This window comes from Lepidochelys kempii, chromosome 1 (genome assembly GCF_965140285.1).
Source record: "Lepidochelys kempii isolate rLepKem1 chromosome 1, rLepKem1.hap1, whole genome shotgun sequence".
Lineage (NCBI taxonomy): Eukaryota > Metazoa > Chordata > Testudines > Cheloniidae > Lepidochelys > Lepidochelys kempii.
The window spans coordinates 285,527,774-285,554,904 of NC_136380.1; the positions used below are offsets into that span (position 1 = coordinate 285,527,774).

At 41.3% G+C, this 27,131-nt stretch overlaps 1 protein-coding gene and 1 long non-coding RNA gene across 6 annotated transcripts in view; one reads left to right on the forward strand and one right to left on the reverse strand.

Moving 5' to 3' along the window:
* TRHDE (thyrotropin releasing hormone degrading enzyme) overlaps positions 1 to 1,469 on the reverse strand; it is a 337,934-nt gene extending 336,465 nt beyond the window's left edge. For both annotated transcript variants that reach the window (XM_073327757.2, XM_073327756.2), the window contains exon 1: positions 1 to 1,469. In XM_073327757.2, the coding sequence (XP_073183858.2) occupies positions 1 to 797 (797 nt within the window). In that variant the 5' untranslated portion in view covers positions 798 to 1,469.
* LOC140905102 (uncharacterized) lies at positions 1,145 to 27,131 on the forward strand. Of its 4 annotated transcripts, XR_012156747.1 has the most exons (7): positions 1,145 to 1,496; positions 2,013 to 2,105; positions 5,906 to 6,107; positions 18,991 to 19,037; positions 21,173 to 21,213; positions 23,645 to 23,675; positions 24,226 to 27,131. It is a non-coding gene; the product is annotated as an uncharacterized LOC140905102 (long non-coding RNA). The 4 variants fall into 4 exon arrangements; XR_012156748.1 differs by lacking the exon at positions 18,991 to 19,037; XR_012156749.1 differs by lacking the exon at positions 18,991 to 19,037 and having other exon boundaries at positions 21,176 to 21,213.

Here is a 27,131-nt window from a genome sequence, read left to right on the forward strand (position 1 = left end):
CTTCTCTCCCCGTGGAGCACATAGGAGCTGCGGAAGAAGCCCAGCAGCTCGTTCTCGATCAGGGCGCTGTAGATGATCTTGAGGTTGTAACTTCTCTGCGCCTCCAGGCTGCGGTTGAGGACCACCACGAAGACTTGGTTCTGCGGGTAGAGGAAGAAGCTGGAGACGCGCACGGCGCCGGAGAGCTTGTCCTCGGCTACTTGGACGGCCTGGATGTGCACGCGGTGGGCGTGGAGCACGATGTAGCGGCTGGCGTTCAGGCACTCGATCTGCACGTTCACCTCCCCGCAGAAGGTGAAGTTCTCCATGAAGGCGCTGAGCATCAGGTTATAGTGCAGGGGTCTCAGGTGCCGGGGCAGGCGCAACTGGGTCCAGGGCGGCGGCTGCCGTCGCCGCTGCCACTCCTCCTCCTCCTCCTCGCCCGGCGCCTCCTCTTGGCGGCCGGGAGGCTCCCCAGCGTCGTGGTTGAGCCGGGCAGCCCCCGGGAGGCTCCCGTTGCCGCTCGCCCGGCCCGGGCTGTCTGCCGCGGCCGCCGCCGCCGTGCTGCACTCCTCGAAGCGCACGCTGAGCAGCACCGCGATCATGGTCACCACCAGCAGCGCCAGGATGGAGATGGCGAAGCCCAGCACCAGACGCTTGTGCACCGTGATGTGCCGCTCCGTGGTGCGGGGTCTCACCCCCACCGCGTCCGCCCACTGGCCCGAGAGCCCCCTGCTGCCGTTCCGCAGGGCGGCGTCCTCCTCGATCATCATGGGGGTGACGGACGCGCTCTTCTCCCGCTTCTGGTCCAGGGCCATCACAGCAGCGCCTCCCCCGGCTCCCCCCGCGGGGCCGCCGCCCCGCTGTGGGGCCACGCAGGCATGGGAGGCAGCGGGGAGCCGGGGCTGGGGGGAGGAACTGCCCGCCGGCGCTGCTGCTCCTCCTGCGGCTGTCACTTTCCGAAGAGCCACATCACACTTCTGGGAGTAGCCCCGGCCGGGGAAAGGCTCCTCTCAGTCCCCAGGAGGCTGGGGGGGGGGGATCCCTGCTGCCGCGGGGCCGCCCAGGGAGCGGGGCGGGCAGGCTCCGTGTGGCTGGGCGCAGCAGAGCACAACTTGGGCTCCTCTTCGGGGCGCTGCTGGGCACTTCACCACATGCTGCCGAGTGCGACTCTGCGCGCGGGGAGGGGAGAGGCGGGGGAGGCTCCCGCTCGCTCCCTCCCTCCGCCGCCGCTGCTCGCGAGAAACTCCCCTCCCGCTCAGTGCCCGCCGCTGCTGGGCGGGCTGCCCGGCGCCATGCGTGCGCCCCGCACCCGAGCTGCCACACGGGGTGGGGGGAGTGCCTGCCTGCCTCGCTCGGCCCTAGCCGAGGCTCCCCTGCTGGTTCAGCTCCGCCTTGCCCTCTTCTGCAGCCGCTGGAAGCGCCTGGGGGCTTTGGGACCGGACAGCGGCTCTGCCTCCCGCCCGCGCGTGGCGCGGCCGTGAGTGTCAAGTGCGGGGCTCGCTCTGCAAAGCGAGGTACAGCGCTTTCCCGCTTGGGTTGCATGAAGGCGGAGCGGGGGGGGGGGGTGGGAGATCAACGCACCCTCACCCCACTGACAGCTGTTACTACGGCTGAGGGGGAGAAAAGTAACAGAGGAGGCGTGCAGCCGCTGGGGAGAGCCCGGTTTCGCGGGCTTCCTCCGAGCTGGCGCATAAGACACCCCCAGCCCCATGGGAGGTCGCTGAGCTGCCTGCAAGAAGGGCCGTCAGTTGCTTCAGTGGCAGGAACCTCTCTACCATCCCCGGCCCAGCTCCCCGGCCGTGACTCAGCCTGTGTTTAACTGGTTTCTATATATATACACATATATGCAGGTGGAAGGAGAGGGAAGCCTCCCGGCTGATAAACACCCCCTGGCACAGGCAGATCCTGTGATGATAGGATGTGGTGTGTGTCAGATTACAGATCCTCCCCGCCACAGGATTTCTGGGATTATATGTGCGCGAATATATCCCCTGCATAAATATGGAACAGGCACCATGTATTTCATTTAGATCTACTTCATAAAGAGTTGCTGAGTGCAGCTTTGAAGGGCAATAGTTGTATCATGCTAACCTAGGGGCTGATCCTAAGAAACACTTAAGAAGGTGAGTAATTTTACTCAGGTAAGTATTTTTATTTAAACCAATAGGATTTTGCTGCTGAGTAAGATTATTCACATGTATAAACGTTGGATGGAACCCCTAAGGAACAAAAGACTGGAGTCAGAAGGCCCTGATCCTCAAAGGGGGTATTCAAGCTCCTAACTTAATATAAATACCTTAGAGGGCCTAAATCCTCAATTTAAGGAAAGTACTTAAGCAGGTGCTTACATCCATCCTTATTCAGGACAGCACCTAAGCACGTGCTGAAATTTAGACATGTTCTTAAATCCCATTTTTATGACAGTTGGATTTAAGCATGTGCTTAAATGCTATCCTGAATAGGGATGCTTTCCAAACTCAGGGGCTAACATATTTCTAGGGATGGGCCCCTACCTGCAAAATTCAGGTGCAGATTTTGAACACACTGCCTCTGCTCTTCCCAACCCCCAAAAGTATGTGTTATTTGGATCAGGCAGGTTGGTTCAGAACTTTGTCAACATAGGACCCATCTCCAAAAGTCAGCTCCAGCTCTGGATTTGTATTCCAGACACCCCTTTTCTCTTCTTCACTCTGCATTGTTCGGGCAACTGTCTCTGTATTTCATAATCAAAGCTATTAAGGCCCAAATGCTGCAAAGAATTCCATATGTGTTAAACTTAACACACTAAATTGAGTGGCAGCTACTCACAGTACATAAAGTTAAGGTTGTGTATAAGTCTTCATGGGATCAGGGCCGTATTTTCTATCCTGCAATAACGGTTGCAAAAAGTAATGTTTTAAAAATTACTTACACTTTTAAAAATATATAAGTAGAGCAAATCTTTTATACAGAGGTCTGTGGAATGGGATATAATGGCCATTTTGCCTTCTGAAAGCATGGCTGGTCTGAATTTGTGCTAATATACTACCTGCTTTAGAACTGCTGTTATAGGGAGTATAAATAGTTACCTGCTATCATTCAAGCCAATCAGAATTTAGAAAAAGAAAAAAATAAAGGCTCTGTCTGGAATGATCAAAGCCCTAGTTTTTATTTTACAATGCAGTGTTACATACTGCAATGGTACAAAATAGAATATAGAGTGAAATATGTACAAAAGTCACCTATGAATTGTGATTATATGTTCTAGTTAATCTGTCCTGAGTAAAATCTCAGTCCTAACTACAGTTCCTCCATATTAATTGCGCTATTATCCAGCCACCTGTTCGGCAGAAAAACAAAAATCCTTTTAGTGGCTGTAAATAGGTTTCATTATATGTTGACGATATAAGTTTGAGGCATATAGTAGAAAACTGTTGCCCTGTGATTTGAAAAAAATAACTGACACTGGGATAAAAAACCCAAAGCTGTAGGTTGAAAAATGTCAGTGTGTATATGTTTCATTAAACCCTTTAAAAATGGTCACAAAAGAAGTGTCTGGGTGCTTTTAAGTGTTTTGTATGTGGGCTGTCAATAACAGGCATCAGAGAGAAACACCATCTTCTGTACTATTTTTTTCCTGACATGTTTTCTAAGTTTACATATTTGTTCCTGTCAGCAGCTGAGGAAGACATTCAAGCAAAGTCCTGTTTTAAGGGTATAGGTAGTCTGAAATAGAACTGATTTTTTTTGCTGTATTTTATAAGTTGCAAAGTTTTTTTTAAATAAAATAATATTTATGCAACTTAGAGCAGGGAAGGAGCTAAAATTTTATTGGTGAACATTTTTGTGCAGGCTTCTCACAGAAGTAGCATGTTTAGTGTCTGAGACAGTTGGACTGTGTTTGGCAATCAATTCAACTATGCCAAATTTAGAGGGGAGTCTAAGGCAGTATAAGATGGCATAAGATATTCTAGTATTTTAGCATGTAGTTTGTGTCTTTATGTCTGAGATTTTCAAAATCAACTATGGAATTCAGTCACATAACTCAGGTTTGAAAATCTCAGGCCCCCTAAAACAGCTTGGGTCAATAGAAAAGGTGATGTGTAAAGGGTTAAGGACATGCCAGTAAGCAACTGTGGGTCTAATTCCTTCTAAGAAAGGCTATATTAGTGTAAATAACAGGCAGAGTACAGGAAGAAGGTTTAAGTAGAAAGAGCTTAGCCTCCTTTAGATTCACTTCTGACGTTGGTCCAGTAACTCATGCAGCGCTCTAAGGGTCTTCAATCTCCCCTCAGATCCTCACAGATCTAATATGTTAAATGACATACGTTAAAGAGGTTCTGCTAGCAGCTTCTCTGATAAGCAATTGAGGTGCCTGAATTATTCCATCATTCTAAAACCATACATTACCAGGTTAGCCATTTTCCATGTTCATAATTGTGGATCAGATACAGGTATTTTTAGCCAAACTCATAAGTTGTTAATACCATCTGAAATTGGCAGATCTCTGGCCATGTGTATATTACAGCACCTTGATGTAGAATAACATGAGTCTATATAGATGCATACCCTACAGAAAGCTCTTTATTTTGCAAAGTCTTTGTTCTCTTATTCACAGTGGTAAGTGTATGAATGCATTTTGTACATAATGTCTTTGAAATTCACAGTCGGCTTGTCAGATGTCTCCGTGACTTTGCTGGAAAAGATATCAGATCATGTCTCGCTTCTGCAGCAAAATCCTAATAATGACTCTCAGTTGTTCAAAACTTCCCTTAGGCCATCAACATCTTGTATGCAATCACATTTTATGAGCTATAGGATGAGATTTCAGTTACTTATACAAAACAAGAGAACACGTTGCACACCTTAACCAAATAAGTGTAGAGATGGTTCTCCCTAGACAAGTATGAGAAGAAACATGGATAAGCTTCAGATAATGCAGTTACCAATTCACTAGGTTATATTGTGTCCAGTGACTAGGGACCCCAATAAAGCTGGGGTATTTTTTGTTAAGGTTCCAGTGACACAAAATCAACACTCTGTATTCAAACTGGTGCTTTATAGTCTTAGCAGTAAGGCTCTGTAAATAAGCAACCTTACTGTATATCTTGCAGTTGGGTACAGTTTATTCATGGAACTGAACTTATCCAAACAGGGGATAAGAACATTATAACTTTCAGAAGACAAGTAGAACTTTTTATACTTTGAGGCCTGAGTGATCAATGCTTCATTCACTTGTGTACATAAAAGATTTACAAACAAATTTTGTCTGACCGCTGAACAAATCTGCAGGAGTGGCAGGGCTCAAGGACCCTCCCCCATTTGTCTCCTGTGCAGTGACTAGGGACAACTGCAGTTCCTGAACTCATATAAGTAAGGACTACAGGGCTAGCCAGCCCAAAGTGACCAGGGAGGAGGCAGAGGTCCACCAATCCCTCCACTAGCTGAACCAGCCAGTCACAGAGGCAAGCACATACTGTATATTCGTAAGAGATAGGTATGCGAGGGGAAGTGCGAACAAGAGACTACGCTACTGGTCCCTTGTGTTTAAGAGGTACAATAAAGCTCTTAACTGATAGAGAGCCTGCTAACATTTCTGTCATGAATAGTATGTACATTTGATTTATAATGTATTTTAATTGCAAATTTATTTTTGGCAAATGTATTTGGTATACCTATAGTTCATGAACTGAGAATCCCCCAACACCAACCTGCAGGTCTGGGTACCCTAGGAACTATACAGCTGCTGGGGACTCCCCCACAGGAGGGCTATCACCAAAAGGGGAGATTTCTGTTTCGTTGGAGCTGCCAGAGTGGTGCAAAGGGAGTAGATTGGGGCAGAGGTACTGCCCCTATGCCGTCGTATTTTTTCACAAGACATTTTCAGTGACATTCCAGATCTAATATGTGATGCTGATAAATATACCTTCTGCTTTATTTTCAGGAGTTATTGCGAAGAAAAATATTGGAGGAAATCATTCCCACTAAAAATCCAAGCAGCCGCAATGCTAGATTATAACAGAAAATGTCTCTCACCATCCACTTTAAATGTTAACCCCACGCACCCACAGTAATGACCAAATCCTGCCCGCGTGATTTATAGAAGTAATCCCATTTACTTCAGGGAAACCACCTACTTGACTAAGGTGAGTGAGATTTGGCCCTAAGCAATATTTTGTTTTGTTGTTTTGAAATAGGGATGACTAGATGACTATGTACAACCACATCTTGGCTTAGCTTTTCTCTGCCACTTACAAAGTAACAAACAAAAGCGGAAAGAGCACTGTGTTGTGTTATGTTTTAGATAAATAGAGACCTATACGGTGACTAGTTCGTAGTCATCATGGGACAGACAGGATTAGTAGGTACTGCTCTGTTCCCTCTCTCCTTTCCCCTTATTTTCTTTTTCTTGCGTCTTCCCTTTCTTTGAGTTTCTTCTGGAGTTGCAAGAAACTCTATTTAAAACGCTGTCTGAGTAGCCCTCACATTGGAGCATGTCTGAGAAGCCACGTATTGCCTATGTTACCGTATGGGCACACAGATTTGGTCACTGACCCTCTGCTGATGTCTTATGATCAGGTAGGACATTGAAATTGAAGCATCAGAAGTATCATCACATCATACAGTTGACCTTAGTTCCTTTGCTTATTTCAGTCCTATTAAGCTAAAATGCCTTGCATTTTGCTCTTGTTAAAAGCCAAATCTCCTGGTCTGAAGTTTTTGGATGAAACACACATCTACAGTATAATGTAAATCAAATAATACTTCAATTATCCAGTCTCTGACTGTCTGGTCATGGACTGGTGGCAGTCACATGGTTGTCCATGATTAACCTGGCTGCCCCAGATCAGTAATAACCCTGAAGAACTCTTAGATGTATGAAATAAAGCCAAGCAGTGTGGACATGGATACTCGGCTCTCTTAGCATATTGTTGTTGTTGTTATCCAAATCAGATTGTGAAAATAAGTTATTTCCTCCATCTGTTGTGTTTCACATCTATACATGTTTATTCAGCCTCCCAAAATTGATTATTCTCTCTTTCTATCATTCATTTATTTTTATTTATTTTTCCCATTTAATTAACTACCTAAGAAGATTAAACAAATATGTTTATTGTCTAGTGGTGAGTTTTATTTAAAGCATATTTGGTTTGCTTACCATAAAGCTTATTTTAAACAAAGCATCTTAGATTTTTTTTCAACTGTGAGCCATTTGTTTTTACTTTTTGGTTACACAAGTTCAATAATAATGTTAGTTGCAATGTGCCAAGCATAGATATAACAATGCTCTTTGTTTCTCTCAGTGAATAATTACACTTAAACCTAGTTAATCATAATCAATTAGAAATAAGCAAGTTAGTCTTGGAGGACAGAGAGAGAGAGAAAAATTGTGGACATTTCATTCTGTTTTAGGAACACAGGAATTGTTATACCAGATTAGACTGGTGGTCCAGCTAGTGCAGCATTCTGTCTCAGACAGAACCCAGTATGAGATATTTCACAAGAAGGTGCAAGGAACCCCTACAGGTTTATATCCCTTATAAAATATTTTTTTTGTAATCCTTTTTTTGTAACTGGATAATCGCATTATCTATATACATTTCTAATCCTTTTTCAAATGTATTTGACTCTTAGGCTGCCTGCTATCTTGTAACAATGTATTCCATAGATTAATGGTGTGTTATATTTTTTTTAAAAATAAGTATTTCTTTTTATCTGTTTTTAATTTACTGATTTTCAGTTTTATTGACTATCATATTTCTTTTGCTATTAAAGAGGGAAAATAAGAGCTTCTGATTTACCTTCTCTATGCCATTCACTGTTTTGTACGCTTCCATCATCTTCCCTCTTATTCATCTCCCTACATTTAAAGAGTCCCAATCTTTTAAATCTCTTCCTATATGGAAGCCTCTCCTACTCCTTAATCATCTTCATGGTCCATCTGAGCATCCCTTCTGTGTCTGTTACATCTGTTTTCACACCACATCTGGTCGTAAAAATTTATAGACTCCTACAATTATTGTAATAATGCCTTTTTATACAATTTGGTCTTCAGCTTCCATGCTTACCTAAATTTGTTTTACTTTAGTAATATTGATGTACAAGAGTTGTGGATTTGTAATTTATCAAAATGTCCCATTCATACAAAATAGCTTTAATCCTCTTTTGTTTTGAAAAGAAATAGTTACCAGAAAGTTTAGAATAAAGGGAGATACTTCATTACAGCCTTAGAATGGATTTAGGGACAGATGATCTTTAAAATAATCAATAAACAACAGTTAAGTACCCAATTCTCTTGCAGCTCTTACTCAGGCAAATCTATTGACTTCAAGCGTTCCCTGTGTAAGGATTGTGGCTCAGTTCAGCAAAGTACTTAAGCACATGCTTAAGTTTATCCCTGTTCAGGACAATATGTAAGCATATGCTGAAATTTAGATACATGCTGAATAGGGGTGGACCTGAGCCTGTGCCTTGAGTGCTTTGGCTGAATTGGAACCTGCATTATCAGACTCTTATTCAAGACCCTAACAAAGAGGGGATTGTATATGTGTTTGCTTTCATATAAAGTGAATAATTCAAACCAGAAGAGGAAAGTTATTTAACCTAGAATACTGGGGTCTTTCATGGCAGTCACATTGATAGTCTTAGGTGGTTTGAGGCATCTTCTGGGACACTTTTGTGAGAAGTATAGCAACCTGATGCTTCTCACAAGCTGATGGGCTAACCAGCATTTGCCATCTCTCAAAGAACGTGTGATGTGCACATTTTTAATGTCTTTAGATTGCACAATTACATAGTCCAGCATGTGCCACTGTTTTGACCTGGGTTGCATCCATGTTGTCTTATATTTGTTGGCCTTTTGGATGACTGCGTGGGTAATAGTGAGATTGAACTCGGCCCACTTGGACAGACGTAGTTGGCCATTGGAGTGTGACCTTCCAATGCCATGATAGCCTAGCAACCTGCTCCACCTGTCACCATTGGCTCCCACACAAGCATTAAAGTCTCCAAGGACAAAGAGTTTGTCCTGGTGTGGCACTTCATAAAATACCTCTTTGACCTCATCTGTATGAGTCATTGTCACCCCATAGGCACTGATGATGGTTGCAATCTGGACAAGTGTATGCGGAGCACCGTAACTTGATCGTTGACTCTGTTGGTGAGCAAGTCAAGCTTGCAGGCAGTGTCAGACTATATGATGAACCCTACCCCAGACTGTCTTGGCTCGTCCTTGGTCTTGTCAATCCAGTAGTAGGAGTGGCCTGCTCCCACCTCCTTAAGGTGGGACTCATCAGCAAATCTGATTTCACTGAGGGCAGCAACGTCTATGTTATACCTCATCAGTGTTTTGCCAATAAGGGCTGTTCTTCATTCCGGACTTTGGTCATGGTCAAGAAGAGTTCTGACATTCCATGACCCAAATGTCAGTCTGTGAATCTTTGTTTTATTTCAACCGCTTAGTTGGATGACCAGCCAGGAGCAATAGCCTGACAGGTACAGAAAGGACAGGCTGTGATCAGGGTTCCTTTTCAGTCCCTTTCCTCCTCCCCACCCCCCCCAATTGGGGAGAGCAACACTGCACCTAAAAAGGCCTGCTCTGTCACCTCAGGAGGATGTGGGCTCTATATCTGCTCTGGTCTGTGGAGAACAATCAACACCATAAGGCCCCCTGTGTGCAGAGTTGCGATGAAGGACTGCCAGCATCATCCTCTGCCTGTCCCTGACACCACCTCCCCATCTCCACAGGACTCTGGTAAATTGATTGGGTTAAATGAGTAGAATGAATTGGCTGAATGACCTGCATGATGAATGGATTTAAGCCTTTTCTACTCTTTTCCAAGCAGCTGTTGCTGCTGCTGCACTGGTGCAATGGATGCCACAAACATAGCAGCTAACACGGGCGCAGGATTTGTATTTGAAGTTGAAAATATTAGTAATCAGTTAAAAAAAAGAGTTTTATGTTTCCAGTGATAAATTTTATTAGCACATCATCAGCATTAAACAATAATATAGTATCAATTTATAAAATGTATAACTATGTAACTGATCATCACTAACAGATGTAGTGCCCTATCTTGACAGCTTTCTACACATGGGATCCTATTGACTTCACTGGTGATTTTGCAAACAGAGGGTCCTAAGTCTGCTAGTGATGCTTAAACAAACATCAAATGATAAAATGTACAGCTAATACATTATTATATAGGTCCCACACCATATCATTAGGTATTCTATATATACCACTAATCTTATAGAATCACTATTTCAGAATCATTTTAAAGGGTTGGTTTTTTTTAAATATATTGGTATCATTTTAGCATCCCTCTGCCTGTAATGACTGGCATCCTTGGTAGTACTATGTGTCCATCAATGTAAGTCTCACAGGGAGCAAAACATTATAACTAGACAACTTTAGAAGCCTCTAGAAGTTACCTAAAATAGATTTTCTTTATTTAATAATGTTACAACTTTAAGGTCTGAGATCTCAGGACCAGTCAAGACTGGAAGCAAATGCTATATTTCCTGCTGGGAAACTGTTAATCTGCCCTCCTATTTCTAGCTCTGAGCTCAATAGGGGGGTCATTTTCAGAGACCCTTGATGAAATCCTGTTTCTGTGAAGTTAATGTCAAAACTCTTTGACTCCAATGGCAAAATTCTCATTGACTTCTAAGGGTCCAGAATTGAATTCCCTAAGTCTACAACATTCCTGATTAAATATCTGTACAATTTATAAATGGATTATATTATTTTAAAAGAGTAAAATGATGAAGATGATCTTACATACTAGAAGTGAAATAAAGGACCAATCCAAATAGTCATATATAAATAATATTTAGATATCGGGAGATAAATAAATGCACAAATTTACTGTATCAAAAATGACTATTTTTAAAGAAAGTTTAAGCCTTTTTGTTTTTTCACTCATTTGAATTCCTTTATTTCTTAGAGCAGAAAATAAATTAATTAACTACAGTTTGATCACAATTATCATATCTGAGATTCTGGAATTATGATTAGTAAATTACCTAGGTCTTTCTCATTTTCTTTAGAACTTAACTTTTGAGTGAGGGTGGGGCAAATGAACCATTTTTGCAATTATGTAGGATTTTCACAAAATAAAATTTAATTGACAATGAAGGAAGCATGTTTCTAATTAACATAATATTGATTCAGCATATGGCATGCTGGCTTTGGTTTTCACATTTTATTAGGAAAATTGTAAAATTGTCACTTCTCTTTAGTGCCACCTTGTGGGTCAACCAGTAATAAAAAAGCATGCAAGTCTCTCATGCTATCTTAGATCTGTGACATTTTCACAAAACATATAGCAGGCTCTCTGGAGTTCAGAAATTTCTGTATTTTACAAGGAGAAAAAAAAACAAGGTACACAAAAATATTTGTTATGTATTTATAATAGCTATGAAATAAAATGGAATGATTTCTCTGAGATTGGAAGTAATAGGATCTACATAAAAATCAGTGCTGATTTACAGGCTAATCATCAGACTTATCTTGGAAAATGTAAGTGGCAAGCTCCTACTTGTGTGAATCTTACCATAAGAAAGATGCTGCCGAATCTTCTTAATGCCATCACTTCTGCACCAATCTACCCTGAGAAGTGCAGTTGGGTGATTATAAATTTGGTCTAATCCTAGTTTCAGAAAATATATCAGATTAAGCACTGGAAGAAATTTACTTGTAAAAATCATGTTGAGATCATCTTTGAACTCAACTGATGGTAATTTAGCAAACATTTCTAAAAAAATCAAAAATTTAAAGTGCTAAAGGACATATGTATCATATATAAACTTCAAATCTAGACTTACCTTGGAGAATCACTGGAATGCTTTGCTCTGAAATACATACCTAATATTTTGGTTAGCATCAAACCTTAAAGATCTGAATATACTTGTCTCTGATATATTACTGTGGGGTACTGAAGACAAGTAAAACTTTGTTCCAATCCCTTTGTTGTGAACATCAGAGAGAATTTTTCAGATTTTATAAATTTTAAGTAACCATTTTTATTACTCTTGTTAATGCCAGCAGTTTAGTTTTGGAGTTCTGTTGCCAGGATCTCAATTTTGTATCTTGTAAACCACCAAACGAAATCATTTTTCTTAATATTTATTAAGCACACAAAGTAAAAGCAAGAGGGAAAATAATTAAAACTTAAAATGAAGCGTTACTTGTTTTTTTTTAAAAAGAGTGGTAGCCATGTTAGTCTGTATCAGCAAAAAGAACACCGAGTACTTGTGGCACCTTAGAGACTAACACATTTATTTGGGCATAAGCTTTCATGAACTAAAACCCATTTCATCGGATGCATGCAGTGGAAAATATAGTAGGAAGATATATATATACAGAGAACATGAAACAATGGGTGTTGCCATACCAACTATAACTAGACTAATCAATTAAGGTGGGCTATTATCAGCAGGAGGAAAAAACCTTTTGTAGTGATAATCAGGATGGCCCATTTCCAACATTTGACAAGGTGGTGTGAGTAACAGTAGGGGAAATATTAGCATGGGAAAATAGTTTTTACTTTGTGTAATGACCCATCCACTCCCAGTCTTTATTCAAGCCTAATTTAATGGTATCCAGTTTGAAAATTAATTTCACTTTTGCAGTTTCTCGTTGGAGTCTGTTTTTGAAGTTTTTTTGTTGGAGTATTGCGACTTTTAGATCTGTAATTGAGTGACCAGGGAGGTTGAAGTGTTCTCTGACTGGTTTTTGAATGTTATAATTCTTGACATCTGATTTGTGTCCATTTATTCTTTTGCGTATTCTTTTGGTCTTGTTATAGTTGGTGTGACAACACCCATTTTTTCATGTTCTCTGTGTATATATCTCTTCCTACTGTATTTTCCACTGCATGCATCCGCTGAAGTGGGTTTTAGCCCACGAAAGTTTATGCTCAAATAAATTTGTTAGTTTCTAAGACGCCACAAGTACTCCTCGTTCTTTTTGTTTTTTTAACTAACTCCTTTGTGTTCTCTCTCTTTGTATACAATCTTTTAAAGAGTGACATATCTTTGAAAATGCCTTAAACTGCATTAGCAGTTATTGCTGGAAAAGAGAGAGAGCCCATTTTAAATGTTAACTCTTAGGTTTTGTTAAAGTTTGCATTTTTCCTGAGTACAGGATCACACAGAGGGGGAGGGGGGGAACCCAAGACAGGGGAAAGTGCAGCTTTTATGATTCTTACAGTTTAGTAGGTGCTGAATTTTTGTTTTGCAGCCTCCGTGTGTGGGGCCCTCACACTAGTGTCCAGTGAGGGGAGCCAGTCCTGGGCCAGGTGGCCCCTTCCCCTTCCCAGCTGTAGGGTGTCCTCCAAGCCAACAGGTGCCAGTGCTGGTCCTGAGCATGGGGCACTTGATAGTGATTCAGTATGGAGGTAGCCCAGGATAATGCAGCTGGGACCAGGCCCGGCGCATGGGGGCTGGAGTTGCAGAACATCTGGAGTGGAGCCAGAGGCTAGCGATGTCAGGAGCTGGGAAGCAGAGCTGGGCAGACAGTAGAGCCCACCCCACTCACCAGGTAAAAAGTAAGGGGGATGTGTGGACAGGATGGGCTTTGTGGGAGCTTTCCTGCTCCCCTGGACTTCTGCCAACTCCCCCACTGCCCCATCTTCCTCCCAACTTCCCTCTGCTCCCTCTCAGGGCTTCCCACTGCCCTCCCCTGAGTATGCACTTCAATCCCCCCATTCAGAGTGATTTTACACCACCTTTGGTGTTTGGCACTTCTTATTTTAGGACACAAGGACTGATTAGGACCATGTAAATACTGTACTGAGGGGATATAACTAGCCACTCTGAGCATTAGTAAGAATTGTTTTGAGCTTGCCAAACTGATCATAGCAAAATGTTGCAAGGTTAAGCTTGTGCTATCTAAACAGAAGGCAAAAGGAGAAATAAGGGAGAAGTAGGTGGAATAAGATCGGGATGAAAGTGAAACACAAGGAGGAATATAGCAGGAACCATAGATTCACATCTCATTCATTGCTCCGGACACAGGCATAAAGATACAGATATCTTGTCTTCCCCCTCCTTCTCTGGTCAGAACATCTATGAAGTTCAGGTTGTGAAACGTTTCAACTTTATTGTAATTTAATCATATTATGTTATATATAAAAATGACAAAATGAAAATGAACCATTTTGTCTTATTGAAAGAAATATTTCAATAATTACATGCTGATGTTGATGAAATCAAAACTTTCCAATTAAATATTTCAATTTCGTAGAATTAGCATTTTCTGATGGAAAACTGTTCCATCAGAAATGTTTTGACAGTTCTAATTATGATTCAATCTTTAATTATATAAATACATACTGTTTTTTCCACAGGGCTCATTCCTCATTCAGTGTACAAGATGGACAGCGCTCACTCAATGAGCAGCAATTTGAGATTTTGTTTATCCTCATTGTTCAGTGGGTGGCCCCATGGGCTATTTACTGCATACCGTTCAAACTCTGCTGTCAAGACAGAATTAGAGATTTCCCAGTGGATTGTTATATGGTGTTCATTGCTATAGTATCTGAGTGCTTCACAAGCATTAGTTAAATTATCTTCATTACACATCTATGAGGAGAAGGGATGGTATTGTCCTGCATATGGAGAACTGAGGCACAGAGAAATTAAGGTCAAAATGTACACAATTTTGGGTACCAAATTTGAGATACTTTAGGCTCTGATTTTTGAGAGTACTTAAAATTATAAAGCAGGTTATGTTCAAAGCACAGCTGCCATTGACTTCAATTGCAATTGTGAATGCTAAGCCCTTCTACAAATCAAGCCCCAGGTCTCAAGCTGGCCCCTGGATGTTAGTGGCCATCTGATTTTCCCAGCATTACATAGGTACTTTGTGTCAAACGCAGAAATAGAATCCAATTCCCCAAGGTGGCATTCAACTTCCTTAGCCATGAGACCGTCCTCTCTCTTTCTGCAGTCCCCTGCCTCATTCACAACACACCTTCCAAAGTCTGCAACAAATGAGCCAAGGGTCCTTCAGAAAACAACCCCCTTTACTACACAACCCTGATTCATCCTTAGAGCAGTTCCATCCTATGCGCTGAATGAAGCAAGGGTCCTGTGGAAAAAAATAATATGTGATCATGTAATTAAAGACTGTATCATAATTAGAGCTGGTTGAAAATTTTCCAACAGAACAGTTTTCTGTGGGAAAATGCTGATTCAACAGAATCAGAACATCCCACCACAAGAAAATGTTGATTCCATCAGAACGTCTGATAGCAGGCAGGCTGGCAGGCCTGGTTTCCTGCCAGCCTGTCTACTTCCCAGCTGCCCACCTAGTATGCTCTTCAAGCTCCCTCTCTTCTTGGGTAGTTGGCTCCCCAAATAGCTGGCCTCCCCGGCTGCCCATCTAACAGGCAGGCAGGTGAATGGGTTGGCCATCCAGTAGTGTAGCTGGGGGGAAGCGGGGCAGCAACTGCTCCCCCACCCAGCAGAAGTGGCACCTTTTTAATTTTTACTCACCTGGCGGCGTTCCGGGTCTTCAGCGGCAGGTCAGGGGGAACGGAGATAAAAGAAGGCGTCACTCCCTGGTACTCACTGGCAGCACTCCGGGTCTTCAGCAGCACTTCGGCGTCGGGTCCTTCACTCGCTCCGGTCTTCGGCAGCATTGCGGTGGTGGTGTCAGGGGAGGGTCTTTCAGTGCCTATCTCCACTCCCCCTGTTTTTTCCACCTGGCTACGCCATTGTGGCCATCTCCCTGCATGGCTGGGTCTCCAGGGTGCCAACCATCCAGGTTGCATGTCTGTACAGATGGCCCGCACCCTGGACTGCCCAGCTGACTTTTCATTCTGATTTGGAATGAAGTTTTGGAAATGCTAAAAATTTTCCACAGCACAGAAATTCCCATTCCCGCTTAGTGCTAATCAAAAGGCATGTGCACAAGGGAGCCAATTTCAGTTTGCACAGGCAACCAAAATTCCGGCATTTCCCAACCTGAATGCTGGACTTTGCAACTTTAATGTTCTTTATGCATAGGGTATTTTGTGTGCATAATGACAGGTTTCAGAGTGGTAGCCGTGTTAGTCTGTGTCAGCAAAAACAACAAGGGAGTCCTTGTGGCACCTTAGAGACTAACAAATTTATTTGGGCATAAGCGTTCGTGGGCTAAAACCCACTTCATCAGATGTATGGAGTGGAAAATACAGTAGCAGGTATATACACACAATACATGAAAAGATGGGAGTTGCCTTACCAAGTGGGGGGTCAGTGCCAGGGCCAGCTCTAGGATTTTTGCTGCCCCAAGCAAAAAAAATTTTGGCCACCTCCGCTTTTGTTTCCCCCCCCCCCCACTCCGCCCCCGGCTCTGCCCCAACTCTGCCCCTTCCCAACCCCTTCCCCAAATCCCCGGCCCCGCCTCCTCCCCCTATTGCTTCCTGAGGCTACCCCCCGCAACCCCCTGCCCTAGCTCATCTCTGCTCCGCCTGCTCCCCTGAACACGCTGCCGCTCCGCTTCTCCCTCCCCCCTCTCAGGAAAGGGAGAGGCAGCGTGTTCAGGGGAGCAGGCAGAGCAGAGGTGAGCGAGGGGGGAGGGAGGACAGGAAGTAACGGGGGGGGGGGTAGAGGAACCGCTCCCCGTCCCAGCTCACCTCCACTCCACCACCGCCGCCTCCCCCAATTGCACCGCAAGCCTGGGAGGGAGGGAGAAGCGGAGCGGCGGCGGCGTGCTCAGGGGAGCAGGCGGAGGCGAGCTGGGGCAGCAGGGGCCCATTTCTAGGGGCAGCATGGCTGGCGCCGGAACGCCGCCCCTAGAAATGTGCTGCTCTAACACCTGCTTGTTTTGCTGGTGCCTAGAGCTGGCCCTGGTCAGTGCTAACGAGACAATTCAATTAACAGTAGAATATCAAGGAAGGGAAAAAAATCACTTTTATAGTGGTAATGAGGGTGGCCCATTTCAAACAGACAAACAGTGCATAATGTCCTAGGTTCTAAAAAAAAGCAAACTGAAAACAACAGAAATCTCATCATACAGCATCATATTGCCACCCACATGGGTTGTCAGCAAGACTGGAACCTTTAGATCCACAGTACAGACCTATGATACTTGATCTAACTGCGTAACTGATAACAGTAGAAGGGTGCCATCCCATTGACCAGCACCAAACAGACATGAGATACATCCTCCAACAGAGGCATGGTGAGATTCAGGAATATTGGGATTCTTTCCTGGTTCTGGAAGGGAGTGTGCGCTGTTTGGGAAATACCCTTCTGCCCCTGCTCTCCTGAAGCCTGGCCCTTTCTACCCCATCCACTCCAGCTTGTCCTTGTTCCAATCCTCTCCCCATCAGAATCCTTCTCCACTCCTCAGACTTCTCATCCCAGTCACAGTCTCCTTGCCCAGACAGTCTTAGTCTCCCCTGCTGGCTCTATCTCCAAGTCCCAGTCTCCACCCCCCAGGTCCTCATCCAATTTCAGTCTCTCCCATCCCCCATTGTCAGCCTGTCCCCCACCCCTTTTTAGGCTCCCACAGCTCCTAATCTCCTTGCCCTGCCAGTCCTGGTCTCTCTCCTAGGTCCCAGTGCAAGCTCTTTCTCCAGCCAGTTCCAGTCTCCTCCCGCAGCTCCAAGTCCAAATCCATCCCCAACTCTATCAGACACCATGCCCCAATCTACTCTTTCTTCTGCCCCACCTCTACCCACCCCAGGTGCAGCTGTTGTCCCCTCTGCATATGAATCAGGCTATTTTCTCCTCCACAGTGCCTTGGAGTCAGCAGGGTAGGCACTGTAAGTACAGGAAAGACAGGCTTCCTGATCTCAGTTCATGTGCCTGGTACCACAATGGCCCTCAGCAGTGTGGGCAACAATTGTAGGGAAATTCCTGCTTGGGCCCTGCAGCCCTGACCTGGAGCAGGCTCACGGCAGACAGAAATTTCAAAAAATGTAGCTGCCATACTCTAACAAGTCTCTGCTTAGTATGTGTGAACTGAGATTTATCAAAGGCATGTAACTTGGCCAAATTTGGAAGTTTCACCAAGTTCCCCACACACAGCAAAAGGTACCTCCTTGACTCTAGGAGGTGCAGCAGATTCTTCGTAAAATAGAGGTAAGATTTTTTTAAAACAAAGTCAAAATAATGTATTTTTCACTAATCTTGTTCTGAGAAATGGCTGAACCATTTTTGCTGAAACTTAAACATAAAAAATAAAATCAGCCTCAGGTAGATACCTGGCATGGAAAATTTCAGGGTGAATGGTGAAAATTTGGCAAAGCAACTATGTATAACAACAACAATAAATAGCAATATATAATAATGCCATCCTGAATGAGCAGTCAGACTTGAACTCCCCTTAAAACTGAAGTTGACGGTCATGACAAGACATTTATAGGGTAGTTCTTCCAAGATTTGCAGTAAGATCTCAGGTTTGACCTATGACCCATCAAAAGGTTCTAATGATCTGCATACAGGTAAAATGCAACCAGTCAACCGTACTTTTTTTTTTAGGTTTGCTGGAATGCATTGCAGTAATAGACAGATTATACATAGGCAGAACATGCCTCTCAGTTTTAAGCCACTCTCACAATTAACCTTCTCAAAAATGACATTTAAGGCTGAAAGATTAAGTGCAAAGTCTCATCCCAATGGACAATTTTTGTTGGATTCATTTAGGAATTGAAGGTTGTGTCATGTGCCACTGCAAAGATAATTTTTCCTAGATTATAAATCATGTCTGGGATTTGACTCTGCTGCCACAAGGAAATAATGATTTTTCGACCGGTAATAAACTGACACTAGAGATTGTTGGTTTTTTGGTAACCTTGCAAAAACTTCATTGTTTTATAAAGAGTGACATCAAATAGCAGAACTTAATTAATAGCAAACGTGTATTTACACTGAGTATACCTCTTACCCTTCAGAGGGATAGCATCTTTAGTATTCTTTGTAATATCTTAACTTAAGGTGTAACAAACAAAGGATCATTGTAGATGAACTAATGTAAAAATTTGTAAACTCAATAAGCAATGGCTATTAATGTTCTCTTTTGTCTTCCAGGCAGAAAATCAAAGCTATTTAAACTAAAGGATGTGTTTAAAATCAATGTATGTTGATAAGGTGCACACATTAACAGTAATGTTTGCAAACACACTCTCTAACTTATGTACACAATCTTTTCTTTTGGGATATATAGTCACATTAGCTGGAACCATAGAAGACTAAGGTTTTTTTTCTTTTTCTTTAATTTGCTATTAATTTTTTAATGCTTAAAAGTTGAAAGTCTAGTGCAGGCTCTAGGCACTCAGATACTACAATGGTAAGGGCATTAAAACTACTCAGATAGGTAGTGTAGGAAGTGATTGACTAAATCTGTGTATTTAATATGCAAACTAAACTCATGCAGGCGACACAAGAAGTTCAGTATTATGTAAAGAAGTCAAAAAAAAACTGGGATTTTTTTAACTTCCATTCAGATCTGTAATTGTGCCCTTTTTTATACAGAATATGGGCTGTCAGGCTGGGGTTTTCAAGGCCAACTGAGAGTTTTAGCTACAAAACTTCCACTCATTTCAGTTGGGTTTTTGTGGCTAAATCTCCTATTTGACTTTGAAAATCTCAGCCTCAGTATTTCTCTCGTTTACTTGTTGTTTATGCCTTATCAAGTTACAAAAATCCCCAGACCATGACTCGTAACCAATTCCACTCTGCAGAGACCACACATACTTTTGCAGAAGAGCAGTTCTCCTGAGACCATTCTATCCAAGGTATCCTGGAAGAGATTAATGTAAAATGGGATGGCTTTCCACACACCAATAAGACATTGGTTTAGAAAGTAGAATCTTAAATATTTTGAGTCTCTGGCCTGAAGAGTCACTTTGATAGAATCATAACAAAGAAGATGTATACAGAGCAAGATTCCTGACTCAACGAATACTGAAAACTCCGTTGGCTACTAACAATACAGTATGCAATAATAGAACAGAAACAAAGGGCATCAGACTGCTGCAATTCCCCACAACAGTAGGACTCCATCAGGTTTTTTTGGAAGGCTGAGATCTAGATGTTGAAAAGCTGAATGTGTCAGACAACCCTATTTACATAAAGGGCTGATTTTGCATTTTTTACATGGGCAAAAGTACTATCAACTTCAACGAAAATTTTGCCAGAATAGGAACCGTTAGATTGGGTTTAGAAAAAGCCTATACTATATAACCAGAAGATTTCACTCCAAGAAAAAGATTTATTTATCCACAGTCTTATGCAGGCACACATTACTATAATATCTGAGATAAAGTATTTTCTAAGTGGAATTTAAGAGAAATGAAGTGGATTCTGATGTCATCATCAAGAAAACTTTAAGAATTTTGCTTCTGAGAAAACCAAGAATGTTCTGTCTTTTTCCCACCTGAGCTCAGGTAGGCAAGCCAAGCACTTTTAAAAATGGGGTTTGACAGGAAAGTTGAATCAGCCATACTCTTCTTGGTTAAGCTCCTAATGAGGTATAGAAAAAAAAAAGGGACATTCCTGTTTTGAATCCAGGTGAGCCAAAAGACTCCTTTAGAGAAAATAAGAGGGGATGCTCAATAAGCATGAAAACATGAATCATTAGTGTCAGACATTTATATGCCAAAGAGAGACACAGTGGGAATGTCACAGCCTCAAACAATGCCATGTCTAATGCAAGCCACAAAGGTTGTGGTTTATTATGTTATCTTCTTTTAGTGCACACCAAGTCTTCAGACAAACTTAATAGTTCTAATCTAACAAGTGTTTTATCCCATGAAGATTACGGAATAGATTCTTATTCAAAAGAAATTCAATAAATAATTTAAGAAATAATGTAAGCGCTATTTTCAGAGCCAGAATATCACCAATAAAATGAAAATCAAATATTCCCTTTTAGTAAGATTTGGACAACAGAAAATATGCATCTACAGTATTTGGATAGAATAAGATTTGCAGGTTATACAAAGGTTTCAGAGTAGCAGCTTTGTTATACAAAAATATTCTTCTTTTGTTTACAACATTGGTTGGAAATTTGCTTGCTATGTATTGGTGTGTATCGATGTATCTATCGAAGGCCAAATAACATTCGAAGTCAATTGGAGTTCAGCCCTTGAGTTCAACTGCAGCAAAATCAGTCAGAGAGAAAAAAAAAAGTTCTCTCTCTCTCCTTGCTTTCAAATGTTTGTAAATACCTACTACATAGAACTGCATTGACTGTTTCAATTCATTTCAGAAGAAGATGATAGCAGAAAAACTGTATGGAAAGTAGGCAAGGTGGGTGAAGTAATATCTTTTATTGGACCAACTTGTGTAGGTGAAAGACACATGCTTTCAAGCTCCACAGAGCTCTTTTAATATGGTCTAAAGTGAAAATAAAATACCAATTAAGTCTTACTTCACAAACTAGAAATGATTACTGTTATGTGACATTCTATCAATTCTCCATGGGCAAAGCAAATGTTATTGAGTGGTAATAACAGAAATGCACAAGAAACTGCAATTGCAAATAAACTATGTCATGCTATTGTAGTGCTTTATTGAAATGAAATTCCTATAGTAACAAAATTCCCTGCATATTATGTTAGTGAGCATAACAAAAATTATGCTAATTTATTTATTATTTAATAATAAATATTATTAAATATTTTATTTAATATTCAAATCAAATTAATGTACTTCTAACTATGTGTACATAAAAAAGAGTTCCTACCCAAAGAAAATTCAATCTTCATTTGTGTTTGTAAAGCATGTAACACAAAGGGGCCCCAATCCTGACAGAGGCCTCTGAAAGTTATTATAATTTAATAATAGGGAGAAAAAAATTCCAAAACATATCATTAGCAAACATGCTAAACCCACAAAAAAAAAACACACGCAGAAATTGGTCTTGTTTTTGACTTAATTGGCTTGGGCTTGTGAATTGCTTGTTGGCTAGTTTTTGGCTTGTAGCTTGTTTGACTTGTAGCTTGCTGCAGCTTGTCCCTCCCCCCCCCCAATGGCTCCCAGCAAGCAGGGGCAAGGGAGGGCAAGCAGGGGCAAGAGGGGGAGAGAGTCAAGGGTACACTGGGGGCCCACCATAGTCCCAGACTGCATACCAGGGGGATCTAGTCACAGAGTGTTGGGGTTCTTAGAGATTCGCTTGTTTTGAAATAGGATTAGCTTGATTTTTGTCTTATTGTGAAAGTCAGGGTGCTTATTTACCGTGTGAAAGTTGGCAACTGTGATCATTAGTACCATTCATTTCCCCCTTCAATAATGTAAGTGCCTCTTTTCTCATTCCTTTGCATGTGGTTCTTAATGTGTTTTGCTGTATCTCTGAATGGATTATCCTGTTCCATTAATTTTGTAATTTTATCTGTCAAAGATACAGAATGTCTTATTAAAAAGTTAACAAAAGCAGAGTGTAAGAAAACACTGGAAATTTGCTTCCGGGGAATGCTGAAATAGATGCTTGTCAAGTATATTGTATGAAAACGTTTGTTTGTTTCTTACTCTAAATTGGCAAGATTAAAATATTACAAATTAGAACACACTTTATATCTTGCATTTCCAAAGCTGCTAGTGAGGAGATCTTATTGGCTGAAATTTATGTAACTGTTCTAGTTGTTCAGAATAAATTCTCTGTCAGTTATCTCTTAAGTCAAATGCTATGTATTGACCACTGAAAAGAAATTGACAGGACAAGGGCTTTTCTCCAACCGAATTAAGCCTCTTACTTTCTGTTAATACTACTAGCTAAAGAATAATTCAGTGCACTGCTGGAAGCTGATGCTACCAATGACCAATCCAAAGGCAGATTGGACAGGAGTACTTGATATTTAGCCTAATTCCAAAAGACAGCATGTACCCTAATGTACAGGTTTCTCATCAATTGATGTTCAATGAGCTGTTGGCATCTTAGAATTTCTGCCAAACATTGGTTATTCTTTGGCAAAGACCAGTTTTGTTGAAAGTAATGATTAACTAGGATCCTTCTCTGTATTTGGAAGTTAGAAAAAGGCACATTGTACCATACAGATGAAACTGACAAGTAAAAAAGCATATAATGTCAGAAGTATGGGCTGAGTAAGAGTGAATATGTCAGGGGATAGGTAACATGATAAAAAGCCTTCTCTCTCTAGTTGGTTGGTTCAAAACTTGCCCAGATTGTTACTGTTTAATGGCTGGTAGTGTCCCATTTGAAAGGAGTTTGGTGAGCTTAGTCTAATTCCAGGAGGACAATAAACTGATAATGCAATTGGCTAGATGGCAGTCACAGCAGAGAGGCTGCAGTCATCGAGGCTGAACTAGCTTTGTACCTCTACAGATGGTCCTTGCAGGTCAAGGATGAGGCATGTTAGCAGGGCAGTGTGAAACTTGATTGTTTACTGCTTATACAGTTGCTGACTACATTGTACCCATTCTATGCGTAGTTCATTCTCCAAGGTTGTTAATCTCCTACTTTTTGCAAGCACTAACTTCAAACTAAAATTCATTAAATCAATGGAATTAGACCAGGGATTAATCTGGATGACTATTTGATCTGAGTATAGTGAGTGAAGCAGAAAACTGTCTACAGCGTGACTAACTCCCAGTGCAGGTCTTCTGAAAAGGAACACCACCATGCTGAGCATTATACTGCTCTCATGCAAATTAGACATCCATAGAAGTTTTGCATTTGTGGGAGAAAAGCTGACAAATCATGACAAATTTGCTTTACTTTCAGGGACTCAGCTACAAGCCAGAAGAAAGATATGGTAAACATTTTCTCGTGTTTTACAGGGGTATTTTCCGGGACAGAAAAACCCACGCAACTATATTGGCACCCTTTACAAAATATGGTACACTGATATAAATCTCAACATTCAAGCCAATTCCAATATTATCAAGAATTTTGTAACACCCACCATCACCTACTATTTTTGGTATCTAAAATAGTGAGAGCAGAGTAGTGGAGGAAGATAGGAACAATTGCCATTTATTTTGTTCATTCTTAATTGAATATTTTCTATTGTTTTTTCTTTCAAATGAGTCTTTTATGATCCAGAGATATGATAAGCTACGCTTGAAACTTCAAGCCATCGAGCTAGATAGATCATTTTTTCCCTTGATAATATATATTACACAAGTAATATCTCTCAAGTAATAGGCAGCTCTCTGTTTCTTTACTATGTTAAAGAATGATACACATTTTCAATTTATCTATCGGGCATGTTAGAAAATGACAGCTATATTTGTTTTTCACCATGTAAAGTGAATGCTAATGGCTCACCAGCTGATTTATTTATTTCTTCTCTATCCACACAGATCTTGCTGTGCTATTTTAGTTAAAAAATATTGGTATGGAAGAACAAGCTGTTTTAGCACCAGAAAACAGTACCTTACCATAAATGAGCACTTTGTCTCAAAAAATTAAAAAAAATAAAACATCTGAGCTAAAGTACGAAGACTGAGAAGACAAAATGTCCATACTAAAGGGCTCAGTCACACCTGGGGAAATGATGAGCTATATCATACATATCTCTTGGAGCAGTGCCACACGCTGTGGCAATGGCTATTTTACATAGTTTTCTAGATTATGAAGAGTATGCTATGGGAAAAAAGTGTGTGTGGCTTGAAATTTTCCGTGATTAGTTATTGTTTTTTGTAATGAAAAATTTCAACCAAAATGCTCTCAGAGTCATTTTCTAATACAGGGGCAGAAGCACGGGGAGTTTTGGTGGAAATTTTTCAACTAGTTCTACTAACAATCTGTGACACAGGAAAAGGGATATGATAAAGGTGTGGAGGTGGGTGGCAATTGCTTCTCAATACTTTGTTCTTGTATAACAGTCACTTTGTGTATCAGGAGTTACTTCGCCACAAGACCAGAAGCAACTTTCTTTATAAGCTGTTATTTCATATGAAGATCTGATGCCAGGAAATGTAAAGTAACTGCCTCTTTAGGTTCATTATACCTGCAGACTTGACAATGTGTCCCTTCTGGCCTAGTGGCAAAGAGAATTTTGTAAGTTTACATTTGAGAGACTGGGTTGGCAGTTATATGCTACAGTTTAGGTTGATAGTATTTGCTAACCAAATGCTAGGAAAAAGCCTCCATGTTTACCGGTTAGCACTAAACAAAAGAGAGAAACTCTAATTTAAACAAAGCACTTAACAGATATACAAAATGGGAGGCTGGTGAGTGGTGCAGACTACCCTATGCCAGCAGAGCTTTTTTTACTCTTCCCCCCACCCAGCACAAGACATTTTAGCTCCAAGATGGGGAAAAGGCTCAACTCTTACCACTATGAATATGATATTTTATGCACAAAGTAGTAAGGTCTGAGATTTCTCAAACGTACAGTCTCAAGCTCAAAGCTGATCCTCAACTAAATTATAATAATTTCTATCCTTATAGTTGAGGTACAAGAGATTGGGCTGAAAGTGTGAACTCAGTGCAATATTTTACTCTGTTTGAATGGTGCTATGTCATTTGACAACGTAAAGGAACCTGCACTACAATTTACATTATTACAAGTAAAATATCTTCTACAAAATATACCAGTCACCATACGCATCTTACATCATTCTTTAAAGTATGGTTCTGCTCAAAAAAGTGACTTTCTAGAACTGGTACCATGAGGTTTCATGTTTCTTTTGCTGATTTCCAGATAAAATCTGATCAGATTGCAAAGAAAACCCATCTTTTTCTGACAGTCAGTCCTGCAAACTCAACCTGAGATCTGAAAGCCAAGCTGGGTTCTTCCTGGCATATGCATCACCAACAACAAGGACGCTGCAATCTTAACTTAGACAACAATTCTGTTGATTATGTAAAAAATATAATGGAATCTAAATTGCTCTCGTCTAGAACTGATAGAAGTAAACAGTAGCAAATATTTATATTAGTCATCAGATATTACTGAATACACATGGGAAGAGAGGATTATCTAGCAGAGTTAGTCAAAAGTAAGAATTTCTATTCCGTGGGAAATTCTGAAAGAAAATTTCATTCCTTTTCCAAACGAAAAACAAGTTTTGAATTTTCTCACTTAAAGGAAAAGAGAATTTGTAGATATAGTTTAAACATTTTGTTTTGAAAATTTAATAATGAGATTGACTGTGGGAGCCCAAGTTCGGAAGCTCCCAGCTCAGCCATGGCTCCTAGGGCTTCTAAGCACCCCATGGAACTGGAAGCCTAGAATCCCTGGAAGCCATGACCAAGCTGGGAGACTCCGTGTTTGGGATCCAGGGCTCAAAGGTTCTCAATTCTGTGGTAGGGAGAAGATCCCTGCATAGAGCCAGGGTCCCACAGCTTCCAGCTCTTCAGCAGGGAGCTTTGAAGCCCTCAGGTCCCCGATTTTGAGGTAGTCAGTATAGCAAGGTGCCCTGAAGTCACAGATGCTTGAAGCCCAGAGTCCCTGTCTGACGTTGTCTAATTAAAATATAATCATGCAAATCATTATTGCTACCACTGTTATATAATTGCAACGAATCTTATACGAAGTGTAACACATGGCCGGAAAGGGTTAAGCAGCTTGCAGGCTAAATAACCCAGAGCCCATCTTTAAAGTCATGTTAGAAGGGTATGCAAATGGTAATTAGGGCCATTCAATGCTAGATAGGCTAGAACTGCAAATGCAAATTTATATTGTTAGAAGTGATACTAATTGGATGTGTTTACTTATAGATACTAGCCATGTAAACAGACAGTTCCTGTCTGTCACTGTTGCTGTTGATTCAGAGATCAAAAGGGAATATTAACATTTAGATGAATCTTTGGTGCAATAATGTCATTGTCTATGTGTCTCTATAAAGTCTGTGATTAACTGCTTAATGGATAAATTATCATAAGGTAATTCATGTAGTTAATTACCGGTGATGACTGGAAACAGATGGTTACATCAAAAGCCTATTGTTTACCCAGGACTGTATGGTCAAGTGGATGCTAGAAAACTATAAGACCGACCCTTGGGTCTCAATCCTTTTTATCTCAGATCTGCTTGATTCTTCAACGCAGGGGAAGCTTAAGCCTCAAGATTGAGATTCCAGTGCTGACTGGACTGCCCTGAATATAAACATTGTACTATAACCTATGGACCAATTCTGAAATAACTTTTTGCAACTACAAAGCTCACCATCTCTGCTATGAATCTGAACCTCAAGAATTATACTCTCGTCTATTTGTATACTGATCTGTTAACCAATTCTCTCTTTTTCTTTTAATAAAT